Genomic DNA, 24,527 nt, shown 5'->3' with positions numbered 1-24,527 from the left:
CCAGCCCTGCAGCAGCCCCAAAGGGCCTCATGTGTCCCAGCCGCCCCCACAGCATCCGGGACCATGCCCTAAGCCCTCCTGCCCCTTCAAGGGCTGGGCTACGGCCCCCTTCCCTGCTCCAGGACCTGGGCCAGAGGACCGGCAGGGTCTCTGCTCTGATTTCCCCTCACGTCCTCGGACACGGTGCCTGTGTTCCTACCCCTCCCCACCAGGCCAGCCAAGGATTCGGGGAGGACTAGGGGCCAGCAGGAGCCAGAGGGGGCGGTCTGCAGACCGTCGACCCCGCCCAGGGCTCCGTGATGTCATGGTGGGTGCTAAGGAGGGGGAGGGGGCTGGGCTGTTTTTCTGAAGAGTTGGAGCAGAAGTGAGACAAAGCGGGGCGGGCGGGCCAGGCGGGCGCCATGGAGCTGCGGTCCCAAGTTATGGTCTGGGAACTTGTACTTCTTCAGAGTGAGTGCGGGGTGGGTGGGGGTCCGGAGTGGGAGCACAAGCGGGTCTTCTGGGCAAAGCTGCCTGTCTGAGCTTGAGTGCGGAGGAGTGGGACGCTCCCGCTGCCGGGAAGGGGCTGGGTCTGGGGGGGGGGTGCCTCAATGTGGCAGCTCACCAGGATAAGGGGCCCCCAGGACCCAGGAGGGTGTGAGGTTTTATGTTAGATCTCCACCAGAACTTCCTCTCACATGGATTTGGGAGCCAGAGGGCCAAGAAGGGCAGGGAGGCTGAGGTGGCGGGTGCCTCTCACTGGGGTCCCTCCCCCACTCCACTCTTCCAGGAAGCCCCTCAGGTCTGCACTTCTTCCAGTGGTCAGAAGACGAGTAGGTTGGAGGATACAAGGGGCCTGGGAACAGTGGGGCTAACAGGGTCTGTTCCAGTCCCCCCCCTGGCTCCCTGGCCCCCTGAGCCCGCCTCCCGGGCTGGCCTGCTGACCCGGCACATTCCTCCTGGTCCCGGGCGCTCAGCCCATCTCTGGAGCAGGAACTTGCCTGTGGGTGCAGACGGTCCAGCCTGCTAGTGCTTCAGACCTCTGCCCTTCAGGAAGCCCCGGGGGGCTCCAGCCCTGAGAACCGGGTGTGGGGCGGGACTCCCAGCTGTGCGAGGACTCTTGAGCGTGGCTGTGGCATGGCCCTTGGCAGGTGCACGTACCTCGTTGGACATGAATGTGCAGGAGCCCCCAAACCAGCTCTGAGCATCACGCTTTGGCACCCTGGTGGCCTTGCTGCAGTGATGGTGACAGTGGGCACCATTCCTGAGGGTGGCCCTTGGTGACAAGTACACATTCCAGAGCTGGCTCCACCATTCACCCCCAAAAGGGGAAGAGCTGTCCCGCAGTCTAGGCCGGTGGCAGTGAGGATTAGGTGGGCGCCATGGGAGACCTGCCTGGGCCATGTGGGGCTAAAGGAGCGCCCTCCCCCATCTTGTCAGCCTGGCTTGACTTTATCCCCACCTTTTAAGAGGGTGTCACTAGTGGGGCGCCTGGGTGGCTCAGGTAAGCATCTGCCTTTGGCTCAGGTCACAATCTCAGGGTCCCAGGATCGAGCCCTTGCCTGGGGCTCCCTGCTCAGGGGGGAGCCTGCTTCTCCCTCTGCCTGCTGCCCCCCTCCTTTGCGCTCGCACACATGCTCTCTCTCTCTCTCTCAAATAAGTAAATAAATAAATAAAACCTATATCTATATAAATAAGAGGGTGTCATTAACACCCACCTCAGCAAGGACTATAATGGGACCCAGGCAGCCAAGTGGGGGGCCCGGGGCTGGGTGGGTGACCTGGATGCCAAGGCTCAGGTCATCCCCTCTCCAGCCCGACTCTCTCCTTCTTCTAGGCTCTGCTGTCCTTCTGTCCTCAGGTTAGTGACCAGCCTCCTTGGGAAACCACAACAGTCCCCCTCCCGTCTTGCCAGACCCACCCTGCACCTTCCCCTCGGGTTCCATCCCTCTCCCAGTGACTCCCCCTTCCCCCCAGTGCCCTCAGGGCCCGTGCCTGCTGCCAGCTCCGTGGTGTCCGAGTCCACCGTGAGCTGGGCGGCGGGCGCCCTGGCCGTGCTGCGCTGCCAGAGCCCGAGAATGGTGTGGACCCAGGACCGGCTGCACGACCGCCAACGCGTGGTCCACTGGGACCTCAGCGGCCGCCCAGGCGGCGGCCCGACCCGCAGACTCGTAGACATGTACTCGGCGGGCGAGCAACGCGTGTACGAGCCGCGCGACCGCGGCCGCCTCCTGCTGCCCCTCTCCGCCTTCCACGACGGCAACTTCTCGCTGCTCATCCGCGGTAAGGGCCTGGGCACCGCGGCGGGGATGCGGGGGCCGTGTGGCGCGCGGGCCGGCTGCGCACTTCACCGCTGGGCTTTCTGCCGGGTCGTAGCGGTGGAGGAGGCCGACGCGGGGCTGTACACCTGTAACCTGCACCACCATTACTGCCACCTGTACGAGACCCTGGCCGTCCGCCTCGAAGTCACGGACAACCGTGAGTGTGCCCCCCCGCCGCCCCCGGGACGTGTCCCTGCGGGCTCCCTCCCCGCCCCCCGGCGCTGACCCACCTGCACCCCCAGCCCGCGAGGCCGGCGCGCACTGGGACGGCGAGAAGGAGGTGCTGGTGGTGGAGCGCGGCACGCCCGCGCTGCTCACCTGCGTGAACCGGGCGCACGTGTGGACCGACCGGCACCTGGAGGAGGCGCAGCAGGTAGTGCACTGGGACCGACAGCCGCCTGGGGTGCCGCACGACCGCGCTGACCGCCTGCTGGACCTGTACGCGTCGGGGGAGCGCCGAGCCTACGGGCCGCCCTTCCTGCGCGACCGCGTGGCGGTGGGGGCGGACGCCTTTGCGCGCGGCGACTTCTCACTGCGCATCGACCCGCTGGAGCCAGCCGACGAGGGCACGTACTCCTGCCACCTGCACCATCACTACTGCGGCCTCCACGAGCGCCGCATCTTCCACCTGAGAGTCACCGAGCCCGTCGCTGAGCCGCCCCCGCGGGACTCGCCGGGCAACGGTTCCAGCCACAGCGGCGCCCCTGGCCCAGGTGCCGCGTGGCCCCTCCCTGCCCCCCACAGGGACCTGGGTGTTGGCGGGGGGGAGGCCCCCTCGGGCCACGGCGGTCCATCCCTTCCCGAGCCCCGCGGAGCAGGGGCGGTCTGAATCGGGGGCGCGCTCCCTGACGCCGCCCCTGCACGGCCCGTGCAGATCCCACCCTGGCGCGCGGCCGCAGCGTCATCAACGTCATAGTCCCCGAGGGCCGGGCCCACTTCTTCCAGCAGCTGGGTTACGTGCTGGCCACTCTGCTGCTCTTCATCCTGCTGCTCATCACCGTCGTCCTGGCCACCCGTCAGCGCCGCCGCGGAGGTGAGCTGGGGCTCCATCCCGCAGGGCCGAGGCCAGAGCTAGGAAGCCTCCCCTGACCAGAGGCGGGTGTGGGGGGCAGTGGCCTGAGCAGAGGGTAAGCAGGGATGGGAGGGTTCCTTAGGGCTGAGGGGGCTGGGGAGCGGGTGAGACTGCCCCCAACATGAGTCTTCCTCCCCAGGCTACGAATACTCGGACAAGAAGTCGGGGAAGTCAAAGGGGTGAGTGCCCCCTCCAGGCTCTCCTGGGGACCAGACCTCCCCACCTCGCTCTGCTCTAACTGCCCACCACCCTCCCGCCTCCAGGAAGGATGTGAACATGGCAGAGTTTGCTGTGGCCACAGGAGACCAGGCGCTTTACAGGAGTGAGGACATTCAGCTAGGTGAGAGAGGGCCCCAGAACCAAGGTCCAGACTGTGGCTCCCAGGCCTGACCTAGGGGAGGCACATCTCTGGGGGTGGGGGAAGCCTCACCCTGCTCTTTCCTTGCACCAGATTACAAAAATAACATCCTGAAGGAGAGGGCTGAGCTGGGCCACAGCCCACTGCCCGTCAAGAACATTGACTTGGACAGAGGTGAGTGACTAGGAAGGCTGGGCCTGTACCTCACCCCATCCACACTCACCAGCCAGCCCCAGGGGCAGGAGTCCCGGGGCAGTCTTGCTAGATGTCTGCCTTGTGTTTACCCCTGTGACAGAGGGGCAGAGGGCAGACACCCACCTGTTCCCTTGGCTTCCAGAGTTCAGAAAGGAGTACTGCAAATAAGGTGATCCTGGGCTCCTGGCTGGGCCAGCAGCCCTGCCATCTCCTGTCTGTCCGTCTTGGAGGATGACCTCCTGACCCTCATGTGGCTCACCTGACCCCCTTCCAGCGGCTGGTCCCGCTGTCCTGGAACTTGGCCTGGACTGGCACCGAGCAAGGCTGCCTCCAGACCCCTCTCCCCAGAGTCATCCTCATCCTCACAAGCACAGCGGGCTCTTTGGGATTCTGCAGATGCCCCTTCACCAGCCCTCAGCAGGTGCCTGCTGGCTCCCACACTCACTGGTGGTCCTGCCCCCCCCCCAACGCAGGCACAGCCCAGACCCCGCTGATGTTCACCAGTCAACCCTTCAGACTCTCCTGGCCCCTGCCACTGTGGGCTGGGGCTCAGTGGGGGGTCTTGGAGCTTGGGTCAGCCTCAGGGCTAGCACCCTGGCCCCTTCTTCACCCCCTTCTACGGCTGGGACCTGAGGATTGTATGTTCCAGGCCCCAGGCTAATTCCCCTCTGCTCTGTGTTGGGCTACCTGGGGCTGCCCTGGGGCTTCTCTGCCTTCCACCCTATTCCAGCTTTGTTTCCAGCAAGTGCCTTGACAGTCACTGGGCTCTAGGTGACTTTTGACTCTGACCCCCCTCCCTCAGCCCTTCCTTGGGCTGGAGTCTGGGGCTGGGACCTCATTTGGCTTCTGTTTTGGCTGAGGACAGGGGAGGGGTAAAGATGGTTCTTGAGTGGCTTGTGCTGCCACCCCCAACACCCCACATTTGCTCCTCCCGGGAAACTGCCACCATCACAATAAAGACCACATGATTTTTAGACTTGGCCCCAGGTATGCCTCTGTGGCTCCTACTTCATGTCCCGGGGGGCGGAGTCTGGGCCTTGGGAACCTCAATGCTTTCCTTCATCTGAAGCCCTGCTGTCGCCACCCATTTCTTTGCGTGGAAGGTCTGAGTCCAGGTATCCTGGGAAGAGCGACGTCAGGTCCAATCCTATGGCACTATTCCTGGTTGTAAAGGAGTTCGGGATTCTCTTCTGAGGGCTTATTTGGACATGGAGGAGGGGAGCCTGGACATGCTCAGAGGACAGCCCTCTGAGCAGCAGATGCCAAAATGGGATTAGATGTGTGAAGATAAAGAGGGGGGAAGCAGGAGTAGGTACCAAAGGCAGGACACTTGTGAGGGGGATGGGAGGGAGGTACAGGAGGAAGGAGCCGTTGTGTTTCCCCAGCCCTGACCCCATCCAACAAAACTCCCAGGGCAGCAGGAGGGGGGAAAGGCTGTCTGTCACCCCATGCTGGAAACCCTGAGGTGGTGTGTTGAGAATATGCAGATTATGTCTGGCTGAATTAGGGGCACAAGCCATCCACAGAGGGTCAGCGGGTAACCTGGCATCTGAACTCCCACCCTGGGGAAGTGAAAACCCCAGGGCGTTGTGAGGAAGGCAGTGTCAGTGACCTCACACGGGGGATGTAAAGTCAGATTCGTTACTTATAGATCCCAGAACAGGGGCGGTGAGCAAGGCTTCGGAAGGGCGGTCCTCCATTCCAGATCAGGAGACAGACAGCAGGGTAGCATACACCTATTACTTATACGGTGGTTGGGGTGGTGGTCACTAATTTTTTGTAGGCTCAATTCTGAGTGGTCATCTTAAAAGATAGCACAGGAGACACAAGGCAGGACGTTGTGGTGGGCATCCTAGGCTCAGGCTCGTATCTGAATGTCCGGACTCTGGACATGAGCAGGCTTGTCAGCTGTAAAATACTCAGACAGCACCTCAGAGTGGCTGTCTTCTCACCACACACCTGCAAGGATCGCACAGTGGCAAAGGCAGGGAGGGAGGCTGGGCCGGGGAGCTGTGGCTTGCTTGAAAATGTGCCTCCCTTCCAGCTTAGTGACCCCTCGCCCCGCAGTAGCTGCCCTGCTCTGACCACAAACTCACTCCTCCTTGCAGTGTACCAGTCTGACCACATCAGAGTCATCTCTGGTACTGGTCTCTAGCCTCTGGCTACCAGGTTCTCTCATATGACTTGGGCAGCCAGGTAAAAAAGAGAGGCTTGAGGGGGCGGGGGCGGGGGGGGGGAAGCGCAGATGGGGCATCAGACCCTGCATCTGTGAGATCAGCAGTCATTCATGTCTGGTCTGGGGGATGCTGGACATGGGAGCTCTCAGGGTGGGGACCGTGTCCCTCCCGTAGACACCCAGCACAGAGCCATGGCAATCCTTCCTCCAAGGCCATACTACCTGGCTTCCTCAGATTACCAGAGCCCTGCCCACTCTCCCCACCAGAGCCTAGGGGGATGGAGGTCAGCACCCTTGGCCTAGGCTGACCTGGGGATGGTCCCTAGCCTGGGCTCAGGGGCTTTCCATCAAAGTCTGGCTCCTCCAGTCAGTGGCGGACTGATGGGCTTTTTCCTGTGCTGAGCCACTGCCCAAGGATGGTCATGACTAGGCAGTTGGGACAGCTCCAGGCTCCAGCCAGCTTCAAAGGGAGTGCTGGGGACAGGCTGCAAGGGGCATCATCTACCCCCCAACATCATCACTCTTGGGTCCTATCCTAGGGTCTCTCCTGTTCTTCGCTCTCACCAATGTGGGATTCCCTCTACTGGCCTCAAGTCTTCCTCCTGGGATGGGGGAGACCCTCTACCTCCGGTGGGAGCAGAGTGCGGCTGGAGCCTCCACAGCCCGAGGGCTGCTGCTCTGGGTCTCCCTTGGATCGACAGAGGCGGTGGCGGGGGTGGGTGGGTGGGGGTAATCTTCACCTTGCCCAGGTACTTCTGTGCACACATGCGTGCGCACCGTTGCCGAGGCCGACCTCCGCTGCTGCCTTCAGCCGCACATAGACATGTTCACACTCGCACTCCCGCCTCCACGCGAGCACCCGCATGCACTTGGCCCGTGTCTCTCGGAGCCTCCGTGGGGCCCGGCAGAGGGCGCGCGAGCAGGCAGTGGGCGCCGGGGCGCAGAGACCGAGTTGTCTTTGGCTCCCGGCCGGGACAGAAGTATCCTCAGCTTCCCCTGCTGCCCCCTTGCTGCCCGCCTATCAGACCAGGGCGCCCCCCGACTTTGAGCACCCACGGACCCCGGAGCCCTCGCGAAGGGGCGGAGAACCGGAACCCCGGTCCAGCCATACTTCTGGGTTCTGCAGTCGACCCCTGGGGGCCCCGGCTGGGGACCTGGCGTTGCCTGGGGCGGGGTCTCCCTTCTGACAGCAGGGTTGCTTCCGGAGCCCTCGGCCCAGCAGGGGTTGCGGCCCGAGCACATTGTGGGCGTCCCCGCGTGCCGGGCCGGGGACCCGGGGCCCGAGAGGATGGTCGGGGGCGAGGCCCGGGAGAGCTGTGGGAGCTCCGCGCGGGGACCGACACCTCAGCCCCGCCGCCCACGCGCGCACCCCGCCCTCCAGCCCTTCCGCGCGTGCGCAGCCCCGCCCCGCGCCGCGCCGCGAGCGGCCCGGTGACGTCAGGCCCCGCCCGCTCTCGGGCGCCCCCCGGCGGGCGCGTTCAGCCCGGGGCCGGCGGTCCCTTTAACTGCGCGGCCCGAGGGGGCGGCGGCGGCGGGGCGCACGGACGCGGCTGGGCCTCGCACGCCCTCCCTGCCTGCGTTCCCGGGCCGCGGCGGATGGGCGGCCCCCGGCCGCGGGGCAGCAGCCGGGGCGCGAGCGGGCGGGGGCCGGCGGGGCGGGTGGGGCCGGGGCGGCCAGGCGGGCGCCGGGGCCTGGAGCGCCGGGCCGGGAGCGGCGGGCGGGCGGCCGGGCGGGGCGCGGGCAGACAGCGGAGAGGCGCGGGAGTCCGAGCCCCGGGCCGGGCCGGGAGCGCCGCTCGGGCCCCGCGCCACCGCCGCGCCATGGCGGAGACCAAGATCATCTATCACATGGATGAAGAGGAGACGCCGTACCTGGTCAAGCTGCCCGTGGCGCCCGAGCGCGTCACGCTGGCCGACTTCAAGAATGTGCTCAGCAACCGGCCCGTGCACGCTTACAAATTCTTCTTCAAGTCCATGGACCAGGACTTCGGGTCAGTGGGCCGTGGGGGCCTGTGCGCGAGGACGGGTGTCTGCACCTGTCCGCGCCCGGCCAGGGCCTTGGGGAATCTTGGGACTGTGACCCGGACAGTGCCTCTGCTCCCCGGGGGTGCTGCGCGTCCAACCTGGCTGTGCCCTGAGCTGGGGACGCATGAGGCCCTGGCTGCCTGCTCAGGAGTCTGAGAGCGCTGGACGGTGGGGGAGGCGAGGGCTCTCATTTCTGCACCCACTCTGGGCCTGTGTGGCTGAGTCTGTCTGACTGGCGGGTGGTCAAGGTCCGTGGCCCAGGGTGAGCTGAAGTCCCGCCTTGGCACTTGTCAGATTCAGGATCCCACTGCCCCTCCTCTGTGGCGGACAGGCAGGTGCTTATAGGGCTTGACCTGGAGGGCTTGTGATTCATGGGGGCTGGGGTCAGAGGAGTGTCCGGGGGAAGGGAAGGGATGAGGGCAGGGTCCTTGCTGCCCAGTGGGTCCATTGTAGTTAGCGTGAAGGAAATGAGGTGATCCGCAATGGGCACAGATTTGTCTGTTGGAGTCTGCAGAAGTTTCCAGAGGCTCAAGACTGCCTCTCTCTGGATCCCTCCTCCAGGGTCCTGGGGATAGGGCAGAGATCAGGGATCACCGGGGACCACGGGTCGTCCCTGCACCCGCCCCTGCCTGAGGGTTGTTGTCTGTTGGGCCTCTGTTTTTGTTGGGCCACATAGTACTTGGGTTCCTGGGAGCAGCCTGGGCCATCTGCTCACTCCGGCAGCCTCTGGGTCAGTGTCCCCATGTCCAGCCTTAGTGGTGGCTGTCTTGGCTGAGGGGACTTCCCGTTTGCACTGGGCAGGGCCTCTGGGACAGTGAGCCGGAGGCTGGCTGTTCGCTTGAAGCTCTGTCCGAGGCCTGACCCAGCACAGCCATGGGTAACTTGAGTCCCCAGCTCAGCAGTGCTGGGGGGGGGGGTGGAGTACTCAGAGGCCTCGTGGGCTGAGCAGGTGTGCCTGGCCGCCCTCAGGCAGCCTGTGTCCTTGTGTGTGACTGTGTCTTAGGACTTTGACATTGAGGCCATTTCCTGGATTCTCTGGCTTGCATGGACCCTGGGCAGCCCCAGGTCAGGTCAAGCTGGGGCCATTCAGCAGTTCTCTGGGGGGCCTGAGGGAAGTTTGGACAATTAGACTTTCTTGTTCTCCACCACCACTAGGGAGAGGCAGAGAGGGAGCGTGTGTTCTCAGAAACCCTGGGTGGGCTGGGCATGAGAGGGTAGCCTCAGATCAGGGACTGTGAAGACTACCCTGGTGAGCCTGGGCCTCCTGCCCCAACCTGCCATCCCACTGTGGGCCAGGCCTTGACTCCCCGAGCCTCTGTTCCTGGCCATAGCTGGCCACCTAGTAAGGGCAAGGGGAGTCTGGGCTGTGGCCACGGCCACCTGCTCTGGGCTGGGTCCCACTCCAATCTTTGGCCAAATAGGTGGGGGGGGGTTCCTGTGACTACCTCCCACTTTTCCCATGCAGGTCACAGCAAAGTTCTAGGGAAGGTCCCTGGGCCTGTGGCAGGCTGGCCCAGAGGCATCAAGCCCTGGCTTGGTGAGTGGTGGTGCAGGGAGGAGTCTGGGCCCAGCTTTTAGACTGAGGCAGAGGTTGGAGTCCCTTGCTACCAGGGCTGCCTTGCTGATCCAGGCCTGGCTAGACTTGGCACTTAGGTCATCTGCCTGCCGGTGGCCCTGGTCCCTCCATCTCTGGGCCAGGAGCTCCGGTCTCGGAAGCCACCTGCCTGTGGGCCGTGTGAGGGCCGCAGGGCAGGGGGTGGGGGCTGGGCCTGACCTAGCCTGTCTGGGTAAGTGCCCACTCTGCCCTCTGCAGCCGGTCCATCTGGGGTCAGTGCACCCAGTGGTGTCGGGAGAGTCCAGACAGGTGCCTTCGGAGTTTATGGCAGGGTGTAAGGGACTGGGAACCCCTTGCCCTGGAGCCTGCAGAGCTTCAGCCTGGGGGAGCTCTAGGGTCATGAGGCGGGGGTGGGGGGAGGGGCAGCTGTAGGAACGGTGGGAGCTGAGGATCACTTGTGGAGGCCCCGGGGTTGGGGGTCTCTTCGAGATCTCCCCTGCCGTGGATGCACTTGTTCTGCCACCTTCCTGCTCTGTGCTGGGGAGGGCTAGCGGGGGACCCTGTGCCTCTGGGGACCCACTGGCAAGGGTTGGCCTGTGGCATGCTGTGGCCTCTGGGAGCCCCGGGGATCCCCCTGTGGCTCCCCCTCTGGCTGTGCTTGGTTCCAAGGGCCCTGCTCCGAGCAGATTCCTTGCCAGGGCGAGTCTCCGGGGGCGGCGGGCGGGCGGGGCCGGACAGCCACAAGTTTGAGGTTAACCGGGATCTCGCCAGGAATTCTGAGGTTGGGGGCACGATGCCAGTGGGGGTGCCCCTGGATGTCCACCCCTAAGGGTCGGTGGAGACTGCCTGGGAGGTCGCTCTTCTACCCGGTGAGGCCTGGCCCAGCAGGGAGCCCCAGAACTGTTTGGAGGCATTTCCCCTGGCTCCACTGAGGCCTCCCCTGCCCTGTCTCTGCCTGGAGCTCCCGGAGTTTGGGAGGCTGGCCAGAGGTGGGCGGCATCGTGCATCCCGAGGAAAGCACCTGCACCCTTGTCCTAGAGGCTCTGACACCCCCACTCCCACCTCCCGGCTGTCTTGACCTAGCTGGGCGGGGGCCTGTGGTGCCCCCCCCATTGCTCCAGGCCTGAGGTGGAAGGCAGGATGTCCTGTTGTGCTGGGTTGGGGGACTTGGGCTCCTCAGGCTGGGGTGGGGGGTTGGGGAAGGGAGCAGGGACTCTGGGCCCTGGGGGCTCATTTGTGCAGGGGTAGGGGGCGCAGAGGCTCGGGCAGCCCTGGGTGGCCGGTGGACAGTCCGCCCCTGGGGAAACCAGGCAGGCCCTGTGGTGTGAGGGCTGGGGAGCTCATCTGCCTGCCTGGGGGTGAGTCAGAAAGGGCGGGGGCTTGGGAATGGCAGGGAAGGCTGGGCCACCTGGGCTGTGAAACAGGAACCAGGTGCCTGCTCAGCCTTGGTTGCTGCTGTCACTCACAGACCGTGCTCTCAGCCTGCCGGGCCCCCAGGAGGACTTGCTGCACGGGTGTCTGTCGGCTGTGGCTGGCAGAGCCCCCGGTGGTGCTAGGCCACTTCAGGTCTTCCTGTGGTGGCCCCCTCTTGCATGACTTCAGCTGAGTCCTGGGCTGGGTCCTAGCCTGCCTGGGAAGCTCAGTTCTGTAGGGCTGTGGCGCCTGCATAAGTTGGGGCAGTAGACATGGGGTCTTCTCTTCCTGTTGGGTGTCCACCTCACTGCTACCTGTGTGGCTGGCATGTGTCTGAGGGGCTGCTGTGGGGTCCTGGCAGGGTGCCCCCTCCTGCCCTGGCCGTCTCTTCTCTCTTCTGAGGCCTGGATGGTGGGTGGTGGACCTGGGCCTCGCTCCCCTGGGGGTGTGTGGGGTACTTGCCCTGTGGAGGCCTCCTGCCACCTGTTGCTGCCCAGGACAGGCAGAGTCAAGGCGTCCGGGCTCAACAGGTCACAAGGCTGCTTCCTGCCTGTTGTCCTGGCTCCTGTTTTTCTACTGGGCCCAAGTCCCGGGTGTGGAAATCCCGCTGTGTTGGGCAGGGCTGGGCTCCAGCCGGGTAGGGCGTCGTGGAGCCTCCTGCTGCAGGCCTGGCCCTGCCTGCCCTGATCCCTGGGCCTCAAGGAGGCCACAGTGTGGGGTGCGTCTGGGCCATAGCCACTGCCTTCCCTGCCCCATGGCCCCTCCCCAGCTGCCCCTGGGAACCGTACTGGCTGCTGCTCTCCTCAGCCCTTGAATCTGACAGCTGACCCCATCCCCCACCTGTGTCTGACCACAGCATCATCAGCTTCTCTCCCAGTCAGCGTCGCCTTGGCTCTCTGTGTCCTGCCTGGGTACCTTCCCCACCCCCATGCCCACCCGACTAGGGGCAGCATCAAGACATAGGCCAGGGGCTGGTTGCTGGGCAGTATGGCTGCTGGGGCTTGCTGGCCTCTGGAGCTGGGACTTCTCAGTGGGCCCAGCAGCCCTGTACCTGGCTGTCCTTTCAGGCCTTGAGTTGGGCTGTTGCAGAGAGTGGGTTCTGCTTCTGTGTCCTTGGCCAGGTGGACTGGCTGGGAGGGCAGTGGTCTGCCCTCGGTGTGCTTTTATGGGTCTGCATGCCAACCCATCTTAACCTGTCTGTGTTCATGTGGTCTGAGTGTCCTCACGTCTGTATTGAGGCCTGCTGTGAACCAGGCCCTGTTCTGGGTTGGGGCCAGGTTTGGGGCGTGGGGGGGTGGAGGGAAGAAGCCAGATAGAGCCCTGCTGTCATGGGTCCCCACTCTGTGGGATGCACAGACACGGAGCAACGTAGATACTTGCATTATAGGGTGTTATAGGAGGTGATCCTCTGCTGCTCGAGAGCCGGGAGTTTGGACCTCCATCTGACCTGGGCCCTGGGAGGGTCTGCAGGAGGATGACAAGGGTCCCCCGGAAGGGATTGCACCAGGCAGCGGCATCCACACAGACTGACGACATCTGGGCATGTGCCTGGACACCCTGGGCTGGCATGCACCCTGGACAAGAATATGGGGAGGTGTTCCCTCCAGAGCCCACTGGTGGGAGCCGGCCCTCATGCGGGTGGTCTCGTGGCACTGTCTCCCCACAGGGTGGTGAAGGAGGAGATCTCCGACGATAACGCCAGGCTGCCCTGCTTCAATGGCCGTGTGGTCTCCTGGGTGAGTCCGTGCGATGTTGGCAGAGGGTGCTTGGCTAGGGTGGGGGCTGGGCTGGGCTGAACCCATGTGGGTGGGTGGGGGGTGGGCCTGCAGGTTGGCGGGTGTCCTTGAGCCATGGCTGTCCTCTGCAGCTGGTCCTGGCCGAGGGCGCACACTCAGATGCAGGATCTCAGAGCACTGATGGTCACACAGAGTTGCCTCCACCTCTTGAGAGAACGGGCGGCATTGGGGACTCCCGGCCTCCCTCTTTCCAGTAAGGACTGTGGGTGGGGGGCTAAGCCTGGTGGTCCTGAGGGGCCTGCTGCCTACCAGGCCTGTCGGGGGAAGGGGCAACCAACCAGGGACCCATGGTCAGTAGAAATTGGTCAGTGGAGGAGGGGTGGGCAGAGAGGCCGGGTCTGGGCAGGTGAGTGGGTGGGAGAGGAGGCAAGGAGCCGGGAGGCTGTCGAAGTGTGGGTGGCCCAGCCTGCCCCAGCCCACCCCCTCTTGTGGGCACAGCCCCAATGTAGCCAGCAGCCGTGACGGAATGGACAATGAGACTGGCACGGAGTCTCTGGTCAGCCATCGGCGGGAGCGAGCCCGACGCCGGAACCGCGAAGAGGGTAATGAGGTCGCACCTTAGACGTGCCTGGGCCCCCATGGTGCACCCCATGACCCTGCCTACTCCCAGTCACTGCCTCCCAACCAATGTTGGTCCCAGAGTAGAGGTCCTAGGCCTGTCTGCCCAGGATCCCAGGGGCCCGCCATCAGCCCCAAAGTCACCTGGCCGGCTCCCAGGTCAGTTGGTGCTTGAGGCCACACAGGGGACCCCACGGCCAGCTCCCCTCTTGCTGTCCCCACAGCTGCCCGGACCAACGGGCACCCAAGGGGGGACCGGCGGCGAGACCTGGGGCTGCCCCCCGACAGTGCCTCCACTGTGCTGAGCAGCGAACTAGAGTCCAGTAGCTTCATCGATTCGGATGAGGATGACAACACAAGCCGGTGCGTGGCTGTGTGTGCGGGTGTGCATGCACAGGTGTTGCAGGGGTGTGCGTGCGGGTGTACGTGCACCGGTGTTGCAGGGGTGTGCGTGAGGGTGTGCGTGCACCGGTGTTGCAGGGGTGTGCGTGCGGGTGTGCGCACACAGGTGTTGCAGGGGTGTGCGTGCGGGTGTGCATGCACAGGTGTTGCAGGGGTGTGCGTGCGGGTGTGCGCGTACAGGTGTTGCAGGGGTGTGCGTGTGGGTGTGCGCATACAGGTGTTGCAGGGGTGTGCGTGCGGATGTGCGCATACAGGTGTTGCAGGGGTGTGCGTGCGGGTGTGCGCGCACAGGTGTTGCAGGGGTGTGCGTGGATGTGCGTGCACCGGTGTTGGAGGGGTGTGCGTGCGGGTGTGCGCGCACAGGTGTTGCAGGTGTGCGTGGATGCGTGCATCCAGATGTGTGTGAGTGTGTAACAGGTGTGCACAAGCACGCTCGTGTGAGTGTGTAACAGGTATGTGTGTACATGCGTGGGGGTGTGTGCACGCATGTGCTGGCTTACTCAGTGTCCGCGTCTCCGTTTTGCCGGAGTCGTGCTAGATGTAGCTGTGGGGTTTGCATGTGTCGTGCGTAGGGCTGTGTACAGCCCGGAGCTGAGCCTCCTGAGCAAACTCGACCCCGCTCTCTTTCCCACAACGCACCTGGCTGGGCGGCGCGGGCCCGACACCCGTCACGTGCACTCCCTGTCTTGTGTGTGTGTCGGCCGTGCAGCCCTGGCCTGGCCCTGACCTTCATGCCCCCCCAGACTGAGCAGCTCCACGGAGCAGAGCACTTCCTCCCGGCTCATCCGGAAGCACAAGCGCCGGCGGCGGAAGCAGCGCATGCGGCAGGCGGACCGTGTAGGTGGCAGCCCGGCGCTGGGCGGGGTCTGCCCTTCTGCAGCCCCTGCCTGCGTCCCCTCACTCGCGTCCCTCCACAGGCCTCTTCCTTCAGCAGCATCACGGACTCCACCATGTCCCTGAACATTATCACCGTCACTCTCAACATGGGTGAGGCCTCACTGGGGTCCCCCACAGGGCGTGGGCCCCTGGGTGAGGCGCAGCCCCTTAGCAGGCACCGCTCACCTCACCCCTGCAGAGAGGCACCACTTCCTGGGCATCAGCATCGTGGGGCAGAGCAACGAGCGGGGGGACGGCGGCATCTACATCGGCTCCATCATGAAGGGCGGGGCCGTGGCGGCTGACGGGCGCATCGAGCCGGGCGACATGCTGCTGCAGGTGCAGGGCTGCGGGGAGATGCCGGGGGGGGGGGCCCGGAGGCCGGCGCCCCCGCCCCACCGCGCTGAACCCCTCGCCCCCAGGTGAATGACATCAACTTCGAGAACATGAGCAATGATGACGCCGTGCGGGTGCTGCGGGAGATCGTGTCCCAGACGGGGTGAGGCAGGGCAGGTGGGCGGCATGTGGGGGCCCACGTGGGGCCTCCCTGTGTGACCTGCTGTACCCCACAGGCCCATCAGCCTCACGGTGGCCAAGTGCTGGGACCCGACCCCCCGGAGTTACTTCACCATCCCGAGGGGTGAGTGACCCCCAGGGCTGCTGGGGGGGGGGGAGGGCACTCACCCAGCCTGAAGGTCCTTTCCTCTGTGCCCCCGTGCTCCATCGTGCACTGCCATCCATCCGTCTGTCCCTTCATCCATTACCACGCGGCGGCCACGCAGCTGACCCGGTGCGGCCCATCGACCCCGCCGCCTGGCTGTCCCACACGGCCGCACTGACTGGAGCCCTGCCCCGCTACGGTACGAGCCCCTGCTCCAGCGCCGTCACGCGCACCAGCTCCTCCTCACTAACCAGCTCTGTGCCCGGCGCTCCACGTAAGTGGCAGCTCAGGAGAGCAGGGAACTGAGGCACCAGGGCGAGGGACCTGGCCGAAGTGCCCACCCAGTCCTGCCGCGCCACAGGGCGCACACGTGGACGGACACGGCTGACACGTGTGTGTCTGACCCAGCACCGACACAGGTGTCTGCCCTCACGCACGCCCTCCTTCCAGCTGGCTGGCTGTGTGGTGGGATTGAAAGATGCCCGGAGGGGCCAGGCCAGCCCTGGGGTCCCTCTCTCCTGGAGAGGAGAGGCAGCGCACGCATGTGACCCCCACCCGGCTTTCCTGCAGCTAACACGACTAACAGCCCTGAGCTCGCGGAGGGGGCAGGGAAGAGGCCTCTCCCCGTGGGGCTCTGGTCTGCAGGGTGGGGTTGGCCTCACCTGGCTTTGGGCCCAAGATCCTGATGAAGCATCTGCAGGGGTAGGGAGCAAAAATTCAACCCCCCGACCCACCCCTGCTGCCTGCTCCTCCGAGGGTCCATCCTGTGGAGGGAGCGGACCCCACAGTCACCGGATAGCCTCACAGACTGGGCTCCGTGACCACGGAGCCGGCGCAGGGCCTGGTCTCTGAGACGGGCTGCCACCGCGGGGCCCGCGGCCCAGCCGAGCCCTGTCGCTGCCCTCGGCGGCTCAGGGCTGAGGGGGGCCGTGCCTTGCAGAGCTGGAGGAGGCTCCCCTGACGGTGAAGAGTGACATGGGCGCTGTGGTGCGCGTCATGCAGCTGCCGGACTCGGGCCTGGAGATCCGTGACCGCATGTGGCTCAAGATCACCATCGCCAACGCCGTCATCGGTGAGCGGCCGCTGGCGGCTGCGGGGGGCGGGGTCGCCCCGGGCTCTGTGCCCTGACGCGTGCCTCGGGCCAGGCGCCGACGTGGTGGACTGGCTGTACGCGCACGTGGAGGGCTTCAAGGAGAGGCGCGAGGCTCGCAAGTACGCCAGCAGCATGCTGAAGCGCGGCTTCCTCCGGCACACGGTCAACAAGATCACCTTCTCGGAGCAGTGCTACTACGTCTTTGGGGACCTGTGCAGCGGTGAGTGGGGGGCTGCGGGGCGGGGGTCCCCGGAGGGCCCGCCCACACTGCCCTCACCCACCCTCCCCTCCCGCCAGCTCTCGCAGCCCTGAACCTCAACAGCGGCTCCAGTGGGGCCTCGGATCAGGACACACTGGCCCCACTGCCCCATCCGGCCGCCCCCTGGCCCTTGGGTCAGGGCTACCCCTACCAGTACCCGGGCCCCCCGCCCTGCTTCCCACCCGCATACCAGGACCCTGGCTTCAGCTACGGCAGCGGCAGTGCTGGGAGTCAGCAGAGTGAAGGTGAGAACCTGCTGGGCTCCCAGCTCCCCGCTGTCCCCGCCGCCTGGCTCTGCCCTATGTGCCTGCCCCCTCCGCCCTGTGCGCTCCTCCCTGCTCTGTGTCGAGGCCCTGGGTGAGCTCCTTCTGGAAGGGGTGAGTGGGTCAGGGGGGTGGGGAGAACCCTGCAGACTGGGGTGTGCGCGTGTGTGTGTTGGGGGTGCTCGTGTTCCAGGTGCAGCAGAAGTGAAAGGCCAGGAGATGGCATGGGGAAGGACAGCAGAGAGGTCCCGGGACACAGTGGAGACACCTGCCCCAGCACCTGCAGCCTGGCCGGGAGCCGCAGGTGGATGGTTGCACAGAACTGTGGACCCACCCTGGGATGTGTGGAGAGCTGAGCAGGAAGATCGAGGGGTGTCCCTGAGGAGGGGACTTGCTGGAGGAGTGGCCTGAGGCCAGGGGACAGAGGTCAGGCAGCCAGCCCAGTAGACCCAGACAGGGATGGGAGAGAGAGGAGAGCAGGTCAGAGGGTAGTGGTGCCCCAGGGAAAGCTGTTGCTGGGTGCCTGTGGACCCTGGACAGGCCCAGCTGGTGGCGGCATGCCCCCTAGGCGGGAACGGGTGTCCAGGCCGGGCCTGCTGTGTAACTCATGCTATCCCTTGCTTTGTGCTGAGCAAGCCTTAGACTGAAGGACTAGCGGAGTGGACCCTCCGGGCCGGTAAGCCAGGGTCCTGCCCGGCGTCCCTCTCGGCATGCTCCCAGCCAGCTGGCCTCCTCAGGCTCCCCGCTCTTCCTGGGAGCCCAGGACGGGGGCTGAGCTGAGTAGCTGGCCAGGGCCTTGGGGCTGGACGGAAGGTGGGTCTTGGGGGCGGGGGGGCCCAGGATGGCCGACGGGAGCACCGGGCACACAGGGCCTCACTCGTGCCTCAGGCTCTCAGCTGCAAGATCAGGCATTGGGGTGAGATGGGGGGCACTGAGCTGGCCCCAGAGTGTCCCTGCCTGCCTGCCACTGCTCACCCTGCCTCCCCTCTGCCCCCCGGCCTGCTGCAGCTGCTCTTGCTCCTCTGAGTGGCGCCAGCCCTGCTCTCCTGTCTGCATGGCTGCCCCCCTCCCACACCCACCCTGCTTGAGACCACCAGGTTCTGCCCCTGGTTGCCCTGGCAATGGCTAGTCGTCCTGGAAGTGACATGGCCCAACACTGACCATCTCATTCCTCTCCCCTGTCCTTGACTCCAGGAAGCAAAAGCAGTGGGTCCACCCGGAGCGCCGGCGGGAGCAGCCGGCGGGCACTGGGCCGTGAGAAGGAGCGCCGGGCGGCTGGAGCCGGGGGCAGTGGCAGCGAGTCGGACCACACAGCACCGAGTGGGGTCGGTGGCAGCGGCTGGCGGGAGCGCCCGGCTAGTCAGCTCAGCCGGGGCAGCAGCCCACACAGCCAGGCCTCGGCTGCTGCCCCGGGGCTTCCCCCATTGTATCCCTTAACAAAGGCGTACTCGGTGGTGGGGGGGCCGCCTGGGGGGCCGCCCGTCCGGGAGCTGGCTGCTGTTCCCCCAGAGCTGACGGGAAGCCGCCAGTCCTTCCAGAAGGCCATGGGAAACCCCTGTGAATTTTTCGTTGACATCATGTGACTGAGGAGAGAGTGCCTTCAAGCTCGGCCCCACGGTGGGGGAGCTGGTGGTCCTGCAGGAGGGAACTGCCTCTGGAGCTTGTGTGGGCTTGCCTTATTGGTGGCTGTCCCGGGTCAAGCCAGCCTGGGCTTCCATGCACACAAGGGGCCAGGTCAGGGGGCCTGGGCCTGGACGGAGAGTGGGAGCAGGCTGGGCGAGGGACTGAAGGCAGCCCAGACCTCCATGATCTGAATCTGGCAGTCCGTCCATTCCTATTTGGAGTAGCTTGTCCATGCAGACCCTGTGCCCTTGGGGTGTGCCTCAGGGACCCCCACTTGCCTACAGAGCTGTGCCCAGGGCCCCAGACTAAGCTGAGATGTGGCTGCTGGGCCTGGGCCCCCTCTGGCCCAAGTCACAGGCCCCACCACTCTTGCATGGGCTGGGTTGGCCCTTCTTGAAGGTGGAATCAGAGCCCCCAGGTCCCTCTGTGGATGCCCGGGGTAGGGATCTAATTTATTTATTTATTGCCTGGCCTGTGTGCTCTGGGGAAAGTGGTGGCCACGTCTGCTGCCCCCCCCCCCACCGGGCTTCAGACTGAATGCAGGGACACAGGTCCTGTCTGAAAGTGGGAGGGTTGGTGAGGGGGAGATGGGAGGGGGAATGTGTTTTAGCTGGTGGTGGTGGGATGTGACTCTGAGGGGCAAGGGGCCGGATGCACACAGCTGCTGCAGGGGCAGGGTGTGGGAAAGAGGGGGTAGCCAGCCTACTCCGTGCTGTCCTCGGGTGACTGCCCACCCACTCACGCCGCTTCCTTCCTGGCGTTTCTGGCCTGCACACGTCTGCGCTGTAGATACCGTATCAAGTCGGAGTATCCGTCCAGATAGTTAATAGAGCTGCTTCTGTGTAAATGCTATTTTAAAGACTAAAAAGCATTTAATTTTATGGGACTGACGTGTGGCCTGTGTCTCTTCTCTTCTGCTGGGGCACCTTAGAAGGCTGAGGTGTGGGGGCTTGTCCAGCCTCCCCAGGGCCTGGCTGAGAGCTGACCGAGGACTGGCCAGGTGCTGTCTTCTGAGTCCCTGGTCAGCGCCAGGTCTCTGTCCCCGGTGCTGGCTGCCAGCAGGGTCCTGGCGGCTGGTCTTCTGTCCGTGGTGCTAGCTCCTGGATCCAGGGGTCTTGGCTATGGTGCTGGCCTTGGTGCTGACCCCCGGGCTCTGTCCACGGTGCTGGTGGCCACCTGACCCTATTTTACCCACTCGGGCTGGGCCATGGAGAGAGGGGGAGGTTGGGTGTGCGCCCCTGCCCTGCTCACCATTCCTGTCCCACTCTGGGGCCCATGGTCAGTCACATGCCCCTGCAGAAGGGTCAGAACAGCTCCAGCCCACCCACCAACCTCCCATCCCCGTGATGCTTGGACGGAGTGCTGGCTGGAGGCTCCAGGCTGGGCCTGGCCAGGCAAGTAATGCTCAGCTTGGAGTTCAAGTGATCTGGCTGGGGGCTTTCCTGAGCTCTTGGTGTGAACTACATGAGCCCCGAGGAACCTTTTAATGGGCCTCTTTCTGGAATAGTGGGGCTGGATCACCTGGGTAGGCCCTGGCCAGGGCTTGGCTAGGACAGATACAGAGCTTCTCTGGGGCCCAGGTGGGTGCTGAGGCCCTCCGTGAATGCTGCAGGCCCAAGGATCGCTGTGGCGTTAAGGTCAGCAGTCAGCCTGCAGTCAGGATCTAGAGCTGGGGGCGGGCTCAGCAGCTGGGGTACAGTCTGGGGGTTGCTTCATAGGAACTCTCAACTAAGTCTGGGTTCACTGGGGTGAGGTCACTGGGTCAGGGGTCACTTGCTTTTGCCCTGAGTCTCCTTCCCCCCAGTACCACTGCTGCCCTGTCCTCTGGCATCATCTCCCAGGAAGAACTCAGGGGTGTTGAGCTCCGGCCGCCACAGCAGCAGGTAGCACTTGGGCAGGTGGAAGGTGGCCAGGATGCCCAGGGCACAGAGGAGGGTGGCGCCCATCTGCACCGTGGGCTGGTAGACCACATGCACATTGGCAAAGAGGGGCACGAAGGAGATCCAGGTGATGAAGTAGGCTAGCATGGCAAAAGTGAGGCCACGGGCGCCATTGTAGTGGCCTGGCCAGCTCTGCACCAAGAAAGTGCCCAGGAAGCAGAGGAAGGCCAGCACGGCATTGGTGGCATGCACCAGGCCGAAGCTGATCCAGGAGCGCACGCGGCAGTGCACCAGCGCCTCTGTGGGCAGCACCCACCAGTCCGTCACCACCTCTGGTGGGAAGACCACCAGGTACCAGGCACATAATGCTGCTTCCGCCAGCAGAGCAAGCAGCACCACCAGCCAGGCCCAGGGCCCCTGCAGGCAGCCACGCAGTTGCTCTGCCCAGCCTGGTGGCAGCTCTGAACCCACGAATATCTGGGCTGCTTGCAGGAAAAGCGTGCTCAGGCAGCCAGTGAGTGGAAGGTGGAGCAGTGGCTGCTGGGCCAGGCAGCTGGCCGGGCCCGGCTGGCCAGGGAACAGGAGGACGCTGAGGCAGACAAGGCCCAGGCAGGCCAGGCCAAAGCAGGCCCGTGGCCCACCTGAGGCCTGCACCAGTGGGCTGTCCCAGTGCCGGATGAAGAGCCCCAGGGCCGCCAGCACCAGGCCCAGCGCCAGACCCAGAAGTATAAGCAGTACCAGCACGGCTGGCTCCTGCCATGCCAGGAATGTGGGCCTGCGGGGAAAGCAGCGTGTGCTCCGGTCCGGGGACCACTGGTTCTGGTCACACTGGGTGCAGAGGAGGTCATCTGTGGTAGGAGGAAAGAGGGGGCATGGGTGGGGGGGTGCAGGCTCCTCGGCCTCACTCCCACCCTGTATAGGCCTCGGAGAGGTGCTCACCTGGGCTGCGCTGATAGCTGCCGGCCTTGCAGTCCACGCAGTCATAACAGCAGGAGTGGAAGCCCTTCACTCGGCGTACCTGGCCCTCCCTGCACTGCCGGGAGCACTGGGACACGGGCGGCTGGCACGGGGCCTTGGGGCTCAGGCCGTGCTCGGCTGGATGCACCCGCCCAGACCTGGGGGTGGTCCCCCACTCCCTCCCCCCGCCCCAGGCAGAGCCAAGCTCGTTCCTGGCCGAATGCTGCTGCGCCGCTGGGGCCGTGCGGCCTGGGGCTCTCACCTGGTTCCCTGGCGTGTGCCAGGACAGCTGGGAGTGCCAGAGCTTCAGGCGGCCATCGAAGGCTCCTACGGTGCGCAACTCGGGCATCGGGTCCTGCCACACCCACAGCTTCAGGTCATAATCCATGTGCACGTTCCCACTGGCATCGAACCGCAGCAGCCGGCCGCGGGCGCGGAAGCTTGTGTTGTACATGTTCTCCAGGAGCTGGGGGACGGGTCGGAGCCAGTGGGGGGGCTGGGCAAGTAGCCGCCTCTAGCCCCGAACCCCCGCTGAAATTCCTTCTCAGGAGTGCCGGGGGCTCCCCACCCTCACCTGCCAGGGCAGCACAGGCTCCCGTGAGGGGCAGCCTGACGCATTGCAGAGCAGCGTGTTGTGGAGGGCCTGGGCCACGCCATACACGGCCGCGTAGGCAGCAAAGGTCCGGTGGTGCAGCAGCCCCGCAGATACGTTCTCTAGCGTGATGTGGTCGCACTGGGGGCAGCGTGGGCCCACCACGTGCTCCTCCAGGCCTGGCTGTTCAGCGTCCAGCGAGGCACAGAAGGCGGGGTCGGCAGCCAGGGCCAGGCGGGTCCGCACGTAGGACGAGAACTCGGGCATCAGGGCGCCCTGCTGCAGGAAGCCGAGCACAGTGCCCACCTCGGCCATGCCGGGCAGCGTCATGACCAGGTCCGAGGTCAGCCAGGCCTCACTGGCCACCCACACCTTGGGCGAGAGCCTGCAGTGGATGCTGTAGCTGAAGAGGGTGCGGGCAGCGCGGGCGGAGGCGAACAGCACCACCACCTGCACGCTGCTCTGGTTCACCTGGTGCAGCAGGCCCTGGACGGTGCCCAGCCGCAGGCTGCCCGCGCGCGGCAGCGGCACCAGGCCCTCGTGCGCGATGCAGATGCCCCTCGTGTTGGCCAGGCTGGAGAAGAGGCTCAGGCCCTGCCGGCCGTACTCATCGTCGCTGCCCACCGCGGCCACCCAGTTCCAGCCGAGCTCCTGCAGCAGCTCCACCATCGCCATGGCCTGCACGCGGTCGCTGGGCACCGTGCGGAAGAAGGACGGGAAGATCTCCCGGTTGCTCAGCCGGTCGGTGCTGGCACCATAGCTGACCTGCAGCGACCGGGAGGCAGCTCCTCACGTGGGGGCTCCTGCGGGCAGGGCCGGCGGGGGCGGGTGACCCGGTGGGGTGGGGGGCGCACCTGAGGCATGAGGAAGAAGCTGAAGAACTTGCCCGTGATGAGGGCGAGCTCGGACGAGTGGGGTCCGATGACAGCCAGCACGCGGGGCTGGTACTGCGTGTAATTGCAGTAGGCGGCAATGTCGCAGCTGCCCGCTTTGGCCATGAACATGAGGCTGGGCTTCATGGCCACCACGGGCTCTGAACACGTGTCAAAGAGGTCGTAGCCCAGGTGCAGCCCCGGCAGCAGGGCAGACCCATTGTTGATCTCCTCCACAGCCATCTTCATGGCCAGCGCCCAGAGCAGGCCAAGGGCCGAGAACCTGGGGCCACACAGGGCTGAGGGTGGCCGACGCCTCGTCCCCACTCAGGAGCACCCCAGACCTGAGCCACCCCCACCCTCGTCACCCCTTGCTCCCTACCCCCACACTCCTACCTGGTGCACACGGTGGCATTGGGCTGTGTCCTGTCGCCGAGACCCGCATCCTCGGCCAAGCCCAGGGGGAAGAGCCCACCCAGCACGTAGTCCCCTTGCATCCTGAGCTGCCGGGATAAGCACAATGGGGCGCCTGCTCCGAGGCCCACGAGAGCCATGAGGCCCAGGAGAGTCAGGCCTCGCATGGCAGGTGGCAGCTTCCAGCAGGGATGGCAAATGAGAGAACCAGGTGGGGGCCCTGATATGATGACTTGGGGCAGGGGAGGGCCAAGGATTTGCCTAGCAAAATCCTCACTTGTCCTCACCTGCCAAGCCCAGGGGCCCCTGGGGACACCCTCGTTTCCCTAGGCCCCATAGGTCTGTGTTCCTTGGACTCTTATCCTGATGCCACCCACCAGGCTCTCTGGCTGACAGTGACGTGGGCAGGTAGGCTGAGCAACCACTGACCATGACCTTGTTACCTGCCTGTGTCCACGTCCCTCTGCAACCACCCCGTTCCTGGACAGGAGGAGCGACACTCAGGACTTCCCTGCCAGAGGGTCCTGGGGTCTCCAGCTGCCTGTGGGAGGTACCAGTGCCCCGAGGAGTGGGTACAGAAACACCTCTCCCAGCCCTGGGGAGGACTGTTAGGAGTCGGGGGTTGGGGGCAGGGGGTGGGCTGCAGGGGTGGCTCCACCTGCAGGTTCAGGGGCAGCCAGCCAGCCTGCTCTCCATCCTGTGGCTGGGGTGGGGAGGGCTCCAGGGTAGGGCTGTGGCCACTCAGCTTGTCTGAGAACAGTGCAACTTAAAGGTCTGGGCTGTTGCTCTGCTGGGTGTCTGAGGCCTGGAAACTTCAGGGACCCTGAGCCTGGTTCTGCCCACACCCTGCCTGGGCTCTTGACACAGCAGGTGCCTCCCTCCGGGGACAGAGGGCACAGCTGGGCCTGCGGGACAGTGTATGCAAACGAGGCAGGAAAGGCTGTAACCAAATGGGCCTCTGAGGCTGGGTCAACACTGGGTATGTGCAGGTCAGCCCCGATGGACGTGCCAGCAGTTTCTCCTTAGCCTCTGGGTGCCCCGGGCACCTGACACGAGGCTCAGGTGTCGGGGTGCCCATGAGGCACTCAGAGGAACCGGGGGAGGCTACTGACACCCCTGGAGTGGAGGAGCTCCGGGTGGTCTCAACCCTGGCTGGGGCCTGGCAGACGTTTCTAGTGGATGGTCTA

At 65.1% G+C, this 24,527-nt stretch overlaps 3 protein-coding genes across 8 annotated transcripts; 2 read left to right on the top strand and 1 right to left on the bottom strand.

The window, feature by feature from the left end:
- Positions 1-322: 322 nt before the first annotated feature.
- Positions 323-4,899, top strand: MXRA8 (matrix remodeling associated 8). The gene is made up of 10 exons (XM_040645615.1): positions 323-450; positions 1,817-1,840; positions 1,957-2,262; positions 2,356-2,457; positions 2,543-3,013; positions 3,175-3,333; positions 3,512-3,551; positions 3,636-3,712; positions 3,824-3,904; positions 4,068-4,899. The coding sequence occupies exons 1-10, from the start codon at positions 402-404 to the stop codon at positions 4,091-4,093; spliced, it is 1,335 nt and encodes a 444-aa protein (XP_040501549.1). The 5' UTR covers positions 323-401; the 3' UTR covers positions 4,094-4,899.
- Positions 4,900-7,843: 2,944 nt separating this feature from the next.
- DVL1 (dishevelled segment polarity protein 1) lies at positions 7,844-19,511 on the top strand. 6 transcript variants are annotated; one of them, XM_040645613.1, is made up of 17 exons: positions 7,844-8,092; positions 12,761-12,830; positions 12,962-13,083; positions 13,329-13,432; positions 13,673-13,811; positions 14,594-14,687; positions 14,768-14,837; positions 14,926-15,065; positions 15,149-15,225; positions 15,299-15,366; positions 15,509-15,661; positions 16,328-16,459; positions 16,533-16,700; positions 16,778-16,984; positions 17,196-17,306; positions 17,639-17,678; positions 18,197-18,260. In XM_040645613.1, the coding sequence occupies exons 1-16, from the start codon at positions 7,923-7,925 to the stop codon at positions 17,647-17,649; spliced, it is 1,836 nt and encodes a 611-aa protein (XP_040501547.1). In that variant the 5' UTR covers positions 7,844-7,922; the 3' UTR covers positions 17,650-17,678; positions 18,197-18,260. The 6 variants fall into 6 exon arrangements, with proteins under 6 accessions (XP_040501547.1, XP_040501548.1, XP_040501545.1 ...); XM_040645614.1 differs by lacking the exon at positions 17,196-17,306 and having other exon boundaries at positions 18,197-18,256; XM_040645611.1 differs by lacking the exons at positions 17,639-17,678; positions 18,197-18,260 and having other exon boundaries at positions 17,196-17,632.
- Positions 19,512-19,609: 98 nt separating this feature from the next.
- TAS1R3 (taste 1 receptor member 3) lies at positions 19,610-23,507 on the bottom strand. Its single transcript, XM_040645608.1, has 6 exons — positions 23,323-23,507; positions 22,909-23,209; positions 22,037-22,819; positions 21,725-21,928; positions 21,445-21,565; positions 19,610-21,353 (listed from the first exon to the last, which is right to left on the bottom strand). Exons 1-6 carry the CDS (start codon positions 23,505-23,507, stop codon positions 20,395-20,397), a joined length of 2,553 nt encoding a protein of 850 aa, XP_040501542.1. The 3' UTR covers positions 19,610-20,394.
- Between the last annotated feature and the right edge of the window lie 1,020 nt (positions 23,508-24,527).

Source organism: Ursus maritimus, unplaced genomic scaffold (genome assembly GCF_017311325.1).
Source record: "Ursus maritimus isolate PB19 unplaced genomic scaffold, ASM1731132v1 scaffold_32, whole genome shotgun sequence".
Taxonomy (NCBI): Eukaryota; Metazoa; Chordata; class Mammalia; order Carnivora; family Ursidae; genus Ursus; species Ursus maritimus.
This window is presented reverse-complemented; position numbering and strand designations above follow the sequence as displayed.

Coding starts and splice junctions, on each gene's coding strand:
- TAS1R3 (XM_040645608.1), bottom strand. CDS start 23,507: ATGCGAGGCCTGACTCTCCTGGGCCTCATGGCTCTCGTGGGCCTCGGA. Junction 21,929..22,036: donor AGCCTGTGCTGCCCTGGCAG/GTGAGGGTGGGG, acceptor CCCGTCCCCCAG/CTCCTGGAGAACATGTACAA. Junction 21,354..21,444: donor CAGCTATCAGCGCAGCCCAG/GTGAGCACCTCT, acceptor CTCCTACCACAG/ATGACCTCCTCTGCACCCAG.
- MXRA8 (XM_040645615.1), top strand. CDS start 402: ATGGAGCTGCGGTCCCAAGTTATGGTCTGGGAACTTGTACTTCTTCAG. Junction 3,334..3,511: donor CCGTCAGCGCCGCCGCGGAG/GTGAGCTGGGGC, acceptor CTTCCTCCCCAG/GCTACGAATACTCGGACAAG. Junction 3,552..3,635: donor AAGTCGGGGAAGTCAAAGGG/GTGAGTGCCCCC, acceptor TCCCGCCTCCAG/GAAGGATGTGAACATGGCAG.
- DVL1 (XM_040645609.1), top strand. CDS start 7,923: ATGGCGGAGACCAAGATCATCTATCACATGGATGAAGAGGAGACGCCG. Junction 14,688..14,767: donor GCATGCGGCAGGCGGACCGT/GTAGGTGGCAGC, acceptor GTCCCTCCACAG/GCCTCTTCCTTCAGCAGCAT. Junction 15,367..15,508: donor TTACTTCACCATCCCGAGGG/GTGAGTGACCCC, acceptor GCGGCCACGCAG/CTGACCCGGTGCGGCCCATC.